The 11,645-nt window shown below is 40.5% G+C and overlaps 2 protein-coding genes across 2 annotated transcripts in view; one reads left to right on the top strand and one right to left on the bottom strand.

Moving 5' to 3' along the window:
* Positions 1-178: 178 nt before the first annotated feature.
* On the bottom strand, positions 179-3,559 carry LOC135494749 (spliceosome-associated protein CWC15 homolog). The gene is made up of 7 exons (XM_064783012.1): positions 3,480-3,559; positions 3,045-3,219; positions 2,515-2,624; positions 2,334-2,413; positions 2,015-2,119; positions 1,181-1,293; positions 179-789 (listed from the first exon to the last, which is right to left on the bottom strand). Exons 2-7 carry the CDS (start codon positions 3,173-3,175, stop codon positions 663-665), a joined length of 666 nt encoding a protein of 221 aa, XP_064639082.1. The 5' UTR covers positions 3,176-3,219; positions 3,480-3,559; the 3' UTR covers positions 179-662.
* Positions 3,560-3,752: 193 nt separating this feature from the next.
* The window catches only part of LOC135494921 (tyrosine-protein kinase RYK-like), a 57,591-nt gene continuing 49,698 nt past the window's right edge, over positions 3,753-11,645 (top strand). The window contains exon 1 of the mRNA XM_064783257.1: positions 3,753-3,944. Within this exon, the coding sequence (XP_064639327.1) occupies positions 3,830-3,944 (115 nt within the window). The 5' untranslated portion in view covers positions 3,753-3,829. The remainder of the gene's footprint in view (positions 3,945-11,645) is intronic.

Here is an 11,645-nt window from a genome sequence, read left to right as displayed (position 1 = left end):
CTTCTGTCCTCCGCAGTTTGATTTCAAGTGTGTGCAGTATGAGCAGGCCAATGACACTGAGAGCTCCACACAAAGAGATTAAGTATCCTGATCAACAGGATACATTCTGGCCAGTTAGGTATGTTTTTCAGCTTTTCTGAGGGTATACGACAGATAACAATTAAACAAGAAATACACAATATTATTTATTTACACAATACACTGTCTTTTAGACATGACACGTCCTTTTGATAATCTGTACCAAACTGATCAGATTCCTGGACTGTCAATCGAAAGATCTGCATCACCCAATTTTCCATGTTGCCTCCACATAACTTTGTAATGGCGTCTCATCTGTGTGGCCAGGCTGGATGGACAGGCCCTATCTGACTGACCTACCAGGCCAACCTACAATATCCATGCAGTCTTCAGACTTATTATCAGTCAAAACCAAATTTCCTGGACAAAATGTTGAAAAAGAAACTGTAAGAAAGCGTCATTTGTCAGTTAGCTTGATATCTTTCCATCTACCGTAAAATGTAATCGATTCAAGTGTGGATGACGACCTCAACGACGAGGGTGGATGAGACCACGAGACAATCCCACACGTCTGCCTGACAGCACAAACATCGACATTCTATCAAGTCAAACAGTTCAGTCTGTAATCAATCATAGCTAGTTCACTACTTCACGTATTTCTCCATAAACTTTTTATGAAATTCTGATCTCAGCGTATCGTTTATAAACCGGCTACCCTTTTTGTCATCCTCGCCACGAGCACAGTTCTTGAACACAACATCATCATCCCATCTGAAAATGTAAGGAATATTATGATAATTTGCAAAGTCGAGAGCTAATCATATCTGTATCTGACATACTATCATCCAAAAAAATGTTGGTACAATTCTTTTACTCAAGAGCTGAAATCTTTATAGCCAATGAAAGACAGCATTTCAGGAACCAGTCCACATCCTTCAAGACGGTCCCTGCACCATGATTTACAACAGAAATTCTGGCCCGCAGACACCAATATCGAAGGAAAACTGTGGGGAACGCCTCGAAACGACAAGCCGCTTCATCTCTGCCACAGGACTCAAGTTAATAGCTTAGGCAGGTTGAACGCTGTAGAAGAAGAAGAGGAAAAAATCTTTATCTTTTTCTATACCAAGGCTTGAATAACTACGATTGCGATAAAGTTTACCTTCTTTTCACTTTAAAATCAGTTTTCTCCGGCACCTGGTTGTTCATCAGAGGATTGCCTTTCAGAATATTTTCCGTCCGGATTCTCTCCTCTTCGACCTTCTTATCAGCTTCCTGTAATCAGGGAACGATATTAGTTTGTGTGAGAATCAACAGAAAATGCATCGGAGCGACTTGACAATTCAAAGCCATTTCCCGCCTAAATTATCCCAGTGTTTCCGCCAGAGGGGGGATGGGGGGATTCATCCCCCCTAAAATATTTCAAGGGGGGATATCCCCCCCTTAATTTTGAGCACTAAAGTTTGTTTTACTGTCGAATGAGTAAGTTTCATGATTTGATATGTAAAATAAAAGCATTTGGGAGTCAATTGTAGCGGTTTTAGGGCCAAAAAACGTCTCAGGAGGGGTCATATACCCTTTTGAAGAAAAAAAATTTTTTAGAAATTTTTTTTTTCTCCCCTCAAAAAATTTAATCCTGGCAGAAACCCTGTATCCTAAACCTCAGTTTGATTGATTAAATCGAGGCATTTGTCATTGGAACCAAGAAGTGTCAGTGAATCCTTCAGGCAGGCCAGATATTTGGCATGTTATTTGGCAATGCAGTCGCAGGCCCAACATTCAAATATGCTCTTGGTGTCTATAAACATTGTCGGGGAGGAAAACATGTCTAGACGGATTGGTCAAAGCTCCTCGACTGCAAGTAAAACCCGTAGTAGCTGCATTTGATAGTGATGGCAAGTTGCTGCAATCATAGTTTTGTAGCAGAGACCCACAATGACTGCTGCAAACAAGCAATATTTGTCACACGCCATTGCAGCGAATGCATGGCACCTACTCTTTTAGCTGCCTCCGCCATTCTCTCCTTCTTGATCTTCTGGAGTTCGGCCATCAGTTCGGCTGTGTCGTCGTCATCATCATCGTCATCATCTAGATCATCATCCTAAACAGATTCAAAATAAAGATTTAAGTGAAACTGTAAATCAATCTGCTTTATAACAGCTATGTTTGCGGGGCATTTAAGGTGTCAAAACAAAAGGTATAGGAATGAGATTTTTTTTAACAATCCAGTTTTATTGAGTCACCCTGAATGCAGACATTACGGTACCTGCTTCTTATCTGTACAGTTTTCGTAAATTCAAGGATAAAAAAATTACCTCATCATCTAATGGATCATCGGCATCCAAATTCGAAGCGGGGATCTGGTCAAGACGAGGTCGCTTGCTGCTGGAAGATTCTGAAAGAGGAAGATAGTTTGAAGGACATTGAATTGATGATGACATGCTGTAAAATGATTTAAACGTCGGTTTCAAAGCAATGATACATTGTTCCACTCACCTCGTCCCCTTTCTTTATCACGCCTTTCCCTGGCAGTACGTTCACGCTCCTCCAAGTCCCGGCGGAAGTCACGGCCGCGAATCTCATCTGAGCCACCTTGGCCTTCTTGTCTGAAATGGAGAATTATTTTTTGAAGATTCTTTAAAACATTGAGATTGAGTGAACATTTGTGTCATGTCGCAGCAAAACTAGGCCAGCCTGGCCAGTTGTGATGGCTAGTTGTTCATTACTGTTCGGAGTACATTAGTTTCTTCCATTATCTCCAGGTATGATTTGGGCTCCTCTCCGATGCAACATGCGCTTTGCAATTCGACTTCAGTTCACATCAGGCAGTCAGGTTACACATTTACGTGTACCCTATGTATGGGATGTTTAGCCTGCCCTGACAAAGGTGGTTAGGTACAGAGAATCTTGGTTTTAACTCTCATTCAAAGGACTCTGAAGAGCCTGGAATTTTAAGTCCTTGAAACCCACGTCAGTTCAAGTAGAGATACAAATGTGGGTTCTCCCCGGAATCGAACCATGGTTACCTGTATTTCAGTTTTTGATGAGCTGGCAAATCTCGACTTGAGTACTGCTTCGATATTGCGCTGAGATCGCCTTCGCCTTTACCACGACCGCCTCGAGCTGGCTCAAACGTTGGGCGAGCAGCAGTCGTCATGATGGTGGAAGTTCAAAAACTGAAAGTTCGTTTATTTCTCAATTCTGAAAGAGAAAAAAACATTTCAGGCTTTACCAGGCAGGGAGAGGGACTGCCTTTCGCAACTCACTCAGGTCTCTCACTCTATTGCTCTCGCTTGCCTTTGTCATCAGTGCATGGTTCATGGTAGCACTAGCACTGCAGGCCAGTCTCACAATTCTTCACACTACTTGATATATCTCAAAATCTACTCGATCTACATACATGAAATTTGGAAGAATTTAAGAACTGAGTACGTTAAAACTAAAGAATTAATTTGATTTACCTAAGAAACAAAGAGATCGCAATAAAAACTATTTTAAATGCAGAAAAATCACAAAAATCGTTCACAGCCGGCCATGCTGGTTGCACTCACTGCGCATGCGTAATAGTCTCTAAACCAATTTAATAAATGTAACAAAAATCTTCATTATTGTCTAGCATGTCTAAATCATTGCTAGCAATTGCATGAAATATAAAGAAAACTACTTTTTGTTCTTGTATGGAGTAAAACAAAAGAAATTTTGATTGATTTAACAATGGCATTATTGAAATGTAAAGTTTTGGATTCAAGAGTATAGCTTAAGGAAAACAAATGAAGTTCTCTGTGTGTTGAATCTCATTTTCTTCTTCAAAATGCCACCCTCTCCGGTTCTTTGGTTTACCGTTTTATTCCTCATTTCTGTGCATAACTTCGGGGATTGTCATCTTAATCTGTTTATGAATGAAGAAGAAACATGGAGACTATTAGGTGAGTGAAAATCCGGTTTCTGTAAAAACTTAGTTTTCCTTGAAATGATGATAAGTGAATACATTGTATACAGTACATACATTCATGTACATGCAGGTACACACCTTTACAGAGTAAAGGTTGTGCATTTGTTTATGGTTTTTCAGGTGAAATAGAAACATAGGCCTCTGTGAACTGGCAGAGTTGTTTGGACTGAGTTGAATGAGCAGTTTGGAAAAATGATTTAAAAAGTGTATTCTTGCCTATATTCATTGTCATTCCGATCGGGGCTGGGGGGGGGGGGGAGGTTGGATTTGGTGACGGTGGAAGTGCACCAGATCTGGCGTGGCAATTTAATAATGACCATGCGTGAAAACATCTATATTGTAACGAGTCAGCCTCTTCAAAATGACATCACATCACATTTTCTGTGCTATGATTTCCTTTTTAACAGAGTTGTAACCCGGCCATATTTTGCCATTCCATAGCGATGATCTGGAAAGAAGGGCAAATTTTACTTATTTTGGAACGACTTTAGAATTCCCGATCGGAAGTATAGGTCTAAGGCGCGAATGAATACCGAATAATGAACAAGTAGCCTAACCCTAACCCTAACCCTTTAAACCGATTCACAACTTATATAGTGCGGAGGAACATCCGATCGGTAATTCTAAAGTTTAGCCCTTATTTTATTAAACGTGATTGTGATTACATTGGGCCCACCAGCAAAGACATGTACATGTTGTACTAGAAGCAGTATGGTAGCAGCAGTATTCATCATCATCGGCAACATCGTGGCTCACCTGGGTCTTTGCCTTGCCTGACTTCTTTTTCAGAAATAATGGGGGCTGGGGGGACACCCTTTGAATGGATATGCACCTGGTCAGAATCATCCCCCTCCTGAATTAAATCCTCTTGCATGTACCATTATTGATATTCCATAGATTAGTAAAATCGACATCTAGCAATGTGTTTCTTGACACATCAGGTTATCTTATAACTTGTAATTATGTGGTGTCAAGGGAACGTTTATTCTATAGCACGAACTGTACTCAATCACCTTATTTGTGAAGGCTTATTGATTATAGGTTATAGGTTTTTGGTTATCTGTAGAACAGCTGTTGATGACAAGGAAGAGTGTCTAGCAATACAAAGATATTGAGTCTCAAATTTGTAAGAAACGGCATTTGACGTGTTTGATACATCATACTAAAAATACTACAAGACATTATTTTGTGGTTGTTGAAAAAATTTTCACCTAAATTTGTATGGCCTGATAAAAGAAGGCTGAGAAACATACGATATTAGCATAGTGTCAACATATTTCATATCGGCTGATCATTTGTCTAAACACCTCGATTCAGACTTTGAAAAGCTCCTTCGGGTTGGGGAACTGTTCACAGTGGGCACAAATAGATTTCCTGAATAGCTGGGGTGAATGTGGCCTGCCGACATTTCACCCTCACCCCATGTGGGTGCGAGACATAACAGTATACATCGCTGTGTCACAAAAGACAGTCTGAAACGAACTAGATTAGCCCAGATATTCTTGATTTTTATCAAACTGGTTGAACTTTTTGGAGCTTATACATTTGGAGATTGCTATCACAGTATGTCCATGACTTAGGAAATGAGAATTGAACCTGGGTCCTCGGGGATGACAGGCACTCATCTTTCCTCTGCAACCCGCTAACAGTCCGAACAAAATCATATTTTTATTCAGGGATGTCAAAATTTTGCATTTTGGCAGATTGCAAACTTTTTGCCTCTTGGTAAATGCGTCGATAGCTCAAATGGTAACATCTCAGTCTCCATTCTCTGTGCTTCTTTGAATGTTAAACTTCAAAATTGGACCAAATATTAGCATCTTATCAAATGACGAGATTTTTAGTAATTTTACAAGAAAAATTTCAGATTTGTCTTAGAGCTCTCAGCAGCATCCCAATATCTTCTAAAGTATCAAAGACATACACCAAGGAGTGAAACAAAATATCCTGCATTATCTGCAACTGAAGAACCAATATTCTTATTAGGAAGTTCCAATTTCCTTGATACTAATTCAATATCAGTTCTCAACTTCCATATAAATCTCTTCAGAGAGGAAACGCAAAGGATAAGCTCGAGCACTCGAGAGCGGTTCATGAAAATCTTCTCTTTTAACTCCGGAAATTCGGAAGCCATCGAGACTACTCAAACTATTCGATACTGCGGGCTATCCGCAGTTTTCCTTTGCAACTCACCGCTGCTATAAGGACAATTTTCCGCCTCATGATTTCCAAAGAATTGGAAACAATGGGCTGGCGTTATTACCGTGAAATCCCCGGAAGGAATTGCTGAAGTCCCCTTTCTTATGAATTTATCAGAAAGGCTGACATGGTCTGCTCCAACTATGAATGTTCGATGCTTTGGGCAACTTGCAGAAACATGGCTAAAATAAGAAATGAGAGTTTATAATCATTAGACATGGGACCTACCTTTCTTTGTCCATTGAAAACCTGGGACGTTTTACGAAATATTTCTGGCTGGGATAGTTTTTGGAACTAATTATTTAGCATCTTGCATGGCCAGTAGCACTAAACTAGTCAATGGTTGAGTCTGCAGGACTTGGTGTTACCAGTCTTGAAATCTTCTTCCAGCGAATCTAATTTAGCTTCAATGTCAATATGTGAACTTGGATGTCTTTGATAAAATTTGCAGGTTTTTTTAGATTGGGTGATTTTGGCTAGCAATGGTCTGGAGCTGTTCTACCTGAAGAAAGGGAAGTTGTAGTACCCAGAGGTACTATGCGGGCCTGGGAATAGTTGGTCTGCGTGGTGTGTTGTCATTTAGAAAATCAGTAAGCCATGATATCATCCCCACTTTGACACTGCCTTGCCTTCTCTCTTTTCATTCCACTCCTCCCCCATCAAGTTTTGGTGTTCTAACTTCTTTATCTAAGTAAAAGTTCTTCGGTTCCTTGCACACACAAAACCAGGTCACTAAGTCCTCAGGTTTCAAGGATGACATTCTTTTGTTGTCCCGCCTTTCATGTTAGCGAGGTGTCTAACCGAATTAATCCCTTTCATTGACCCTTTTCTGTGTTCAGCTATGCTTTTCTAACATGTTATAATTACCCACTTAGGCCAAGTACAACTAAGGTACAGACAGGTTTAGGTATTACAAAAGTCATCCTTTTGCCCAGAAAGTTTCCTTGAAGAGATCTGAACTGAGCTGCCAGCTTGCTCCAGTAGTCCTATTATCCTGCAGTCCCTTTCATCATCCAGTTGCGTGTTTTGGGCTAGTGTCATCTGAACACATGGTCTACGTCACAACTTCTTGTCTACATGAGCTTATCTTTTGGACTAGAAAAGTCCCCAGGACACTGTGGCATATGACCACAACATGTCTAAACTGCAGAGGCAATGGTGACCTGGTCTTTTGAACTTGTAAGAAGCAGGACAACTAAAAGAGACTTCCCAATGATGGAAACTTGTGCCAACACTTTGTAAGATGAAAAGATGCATTGGTCATGTAGGTCACCAAGGGACGATTCGAAAACAAAGTTTGTTTTTCGATAAGTTTTGTACAGTTGTAAGGTAAATTATACTGATGCAGGATTGAATCGAAGACTTCACAGAACCAACTACATGTAGATGTCACTTCTCTTGGCCTTAAAATTTTCTGATCTCTAGCAGCTAAATCCGAAAGTTAAATGTTCCACATTAGTTCTTTTAGTCAGGTGTGAAAGGGGATTACAAGTTTCCATCCGATTAGGTGCATTTTTTGTATGTTTTACAAACATGAAGTGGGGGTAATTCTTCTTAGTTACATATGTTCAGTTTATTTAAAGAGTCGCATCAAAAAACAAACTAGAAAAAGTATCACGTTTTCCCTTTGAAACCTTGGCTTTCTTCAGCTGTAGATCCAAGGGTGCAATCTCGGCCTAGGTTTCTCCTGATTTCAGATTGATCATTTTAAAAATTGACCATGAAACTTCACCATTTTGAAAAAATGTTTTGAAGACCATAAAATTCAGAGAGGCAGAAGTCCAAGTGCCCCCCCCTTCTAGGGTCTGCCCCTACCCTCAAATGGAGTACAGGATCAGTCCCAGATGACTGAAGACCTATTTGTATCTGGAACAGTGGAAGGGGACTGGGCAGCACAATCGTATAGTTTTCTGATCCAACTGAGTGGCAAAGACACTTACCCAGTTCAAGAAAAAATAGGATATATTCATAATGAGTGTAACCTACCATAATGATTGCTCCATGGGGTGTGCAAGTTTCAGGATTGGTGACTCAAATTGCAGTTGATTTTGGAGCGGTGGCCACTTTGAGGTCCTTAAGTCACAACATGGAAAACTTGTAAATCGATTGAGTCAATTACGGTGTTATTGACGGGACATTTAGTTCAGTGGTTCGGCAAAAAATGTAAAATGCTTTTGATGTCAACTCTCATAGTTGTTGTAGTATCATGGTATTATAAAAACACGTTTAAAAGTACGGTTTGAAGTAACGTGAATCTTTTTCAAGACTTGTTGAAAAATTTTTAAAAATTCTCATCTAAAAAGCCTACATTATAGTCTACAGCTGGTTTAGGTGAAAAATAAACGAAGTCAAAATATTTATTTAGATGGTTTGTTTTTTTGGGGTACATTGGAGCCTCTCTTCAGAGTCTTAGTTGACACCTCTCTAATATGGACACCGTCCCTATCAAGGACACTAGTTTTGGTCCCAGATTGTAAATTGTCTCCATTCAAATTGACCTCTCTAATCAGTACAACTCACTATTAAGGACAGTACGTGTCAATCCAAAGCCCAAAGGTGTCCTTAATAGAGAAGTTTCTTCTGTATTTTCAGTCTCTTTGAACCGAGTCTAACACTGCTCCGTCATGCCATCAGTGAAATACTGCAGTGATAACAATCGGTCTTCACTGCTGAGCACAAATCCAGGTTGAACTCATCTTGCAGTACTTATTTTCTTGTAAATAGCATCTCTGCGTAATCTGCTAGCTATTGATGCTGGCTAACCGATACAGTACGATCCTTTTACACAAACTGATTGAGTGCCATCCAGCAACACACGCCAGCTCCATTGATCGTCGCAAATCAATAATAACGTACCGAGGTCAATCGGACATCAAACGGCGAGGCGAATCACACACCTTTTGTCTATTCGATTCCACAATGAGGCTCCAACCACGTTCCGATATTTAACATTTACCGAGCACGTCCATTATTACTTCCAAGTGGGGACGCTCTGTGATTTCGAATATAATTATTTAACTTCAAAGATCTATTTATTAACATATCGTTTCATTTGATTAACTTTGCTAGTGTCTGACGTCCCCGCCCAAGTTTTTGTCAAACGGGTAATAGAAGCTTGTGTTAGACGTAACCTTTTAGACGTTTTTGAAGCATCGTAATTTTGTTGACAAAAGCGTAGTATTTGTAACGATCGGATAGATCAGAGGCCAAACAGACTCTCTCGTAACAGATTTTTATCGGAATTTTTTTAAAACAAGGTGTGAGACTAAAACTATTATTGATCGCTTTGAGGAGTGTGTCGAATCGATTTTCAGATAGAATTGCAGCAAAAAATAGTGTTTTGTTTATGGGTGTTTTTCGTGAGATAGTGATGTTAATCTCATAGGGACAGGTCTAAAACGTTGTTTCGTAGAGTTGATGGTCCGCTGCTGATGTTGTTTATGTCATCAGCAGTTGGTGTTGTTGTTACGATTTCCGCACATGCCACGCTGCGCCCTCTATGGGCATTCATCAAAACCACATTGAGAAGCCAGCAATGTCGAACCTTTTGGCCGGTGTTCTTTTAAATCGTCATCTCAGAAGGTACAAAATGGTCATGATACACCAATATTGAACTCCTAGTCCTAGTGACAATTCTATAACTCATATTTGTGACCCGTTCTAGCAAAACCATTCGAATGTCGCACAGAAGATGAGCCTAGACGACACCAGGAAATAATAGAAGAAATTGATGTCGTCAGATTTCACAAAAGGCAGACAATAGTGAAATGAACAAACAGTCCGTCTCAACCTGCCAAGCTCAGAGCGACATGCGACTGGTTTTGCTGGAACGGGTCACATATGATCCCAGGCCTTGTTCAGTTGTGTGGTTTCACTGAAAATATTGTTTCAAAATGGAACAAGTTTAGCAACCCTACAATATCAAGAATGGGGTAGTACCACTCGATCAGTATTTTAGTCAGCACTGTGAAGGTTCACCAGTTGATCGGGATAGACTAATATTGGGTTCCTAACAAGCGAAACGTGAGGTTGTTTTACTAAATGGGCGGTGCTCTTTTAGTCACCACCACAGATTTTCACCAATTGATCATGATAAACCAATATTGTTATGGTGATTCACGCGTGGTCAAATGTTTTAAGTGCTCACTTGTCTTGGGATTAAATATTGGTAGTATGGATTCCCCTGTGAGAGTGTCATGTTATGACAGCTGAGTCCCCGACCTGTCAGCTCGAGTAATTCACTTAACTAGTGTTGTCGTGAGGCCTGTTTTTTGGTGAGCATCAACGCAAAATCAATTGTTTCCCTCCCCCATTGACTGAAGAACAGACTGGCAACATGATATGATCATGCCATGCTAGTGCTAAAATACATGTACATTAGAACCTCTCTATTAAGGACACCCTCAGGACTGACAAGTGCTGTCCTTAATAGAGAGGTGTCCTGATTAGGGAGGTCAAATTGAATGGAAACAACCAATTTGGGACCAAAACTAGTGTCCTTAATAGAGAGGTGTCCTGATTAGAGAGGTCAAATTGAATGGAAACGACCAATTTGGGACAAAAACTAGTGTCCTTAATAGAGAGGTGTCCTGATTAGAGAGGTCAAACTGAATGTAAATGACCAATTTGGGACAAAAACTAGTGTCCTTAGTGGAGAGGTTGTCCTTAATAGAGAGGTGTCCGCTAAGGGAGGTTCTACTGTAATCATAATCCTTGCCTTATCGATTCCTCAGCTTTTCCTCCCCTGCATGATACCCCTGTGGTGTGAACTCTATGAGCCCCATCACCACGCTAAGCGACAACAACCCTGTGTGTCCATCATGTACATTTCATATCTCGACTTGTACATTGCGTGTTGTGTTTCTGATATCCTGGTTCTATAATCCAGTGACTCACGTTACCATCGCAGGGTATTGTCCGGGGATGTTGTATGGCTCCCTCAAGCCTTATTGGCGAGGAAATCAGTTGAAACCAGGCTTGTCGATTGTTAGAGGTGCTGAGAGAGAGAGGTGGGAGGTTATCTTATGATTTGGTCACTTGCATTGGTTCAAAACATTCCCACCAATGTGTCACTTGTGTCCTTGTGCTAGTCACTGCACTTCAATTTAACACCTTACCCCATCCCCACCATTGTCGGCTGTCTGAAGCCTTGTGTGTCAAGATGTTAAAACGATTGCGATTATAGGTATTCCAGGTGACATTGTAAGTGCTACATATTTCAATTTCAATTTCAAAATTCACCTACCCCCTGTATGCAGGATGAAGATGCTGCATCTGCGAGTTTCAAGTAGAAGAAGACGAAACGTTTCGAAAATGAAAACCCTAACAATGATTTCAGTGTCCAGTGCAACATGCACTTAAATGCCACCAGTAAAAAAAGTGCTGGTCCGTTGTTGCCTTGACGATTAATTTGAACGTATTGAACTGGAATTGGAATTCCCATACCTTGTCTTCGACCCAGGTGCAGTGTCACGTC

Source organism: Lineus longissimus, chromosome 10 (assembly GCF_910592395.1).
Source record: "Lineus longissimus chromosome 10, tnLinLong1.2, whole genome shotgun sequence".
Taxonomy (NCBI): Eukaryota; Metazoa; Nemertea; class Pilidiophora; order Heteronemertea; family Lineidae; genus Lineus; species Lineus longissimus.
This window is presented reverse-complemented; position numbering and strand designations above follow the sequence as displayed.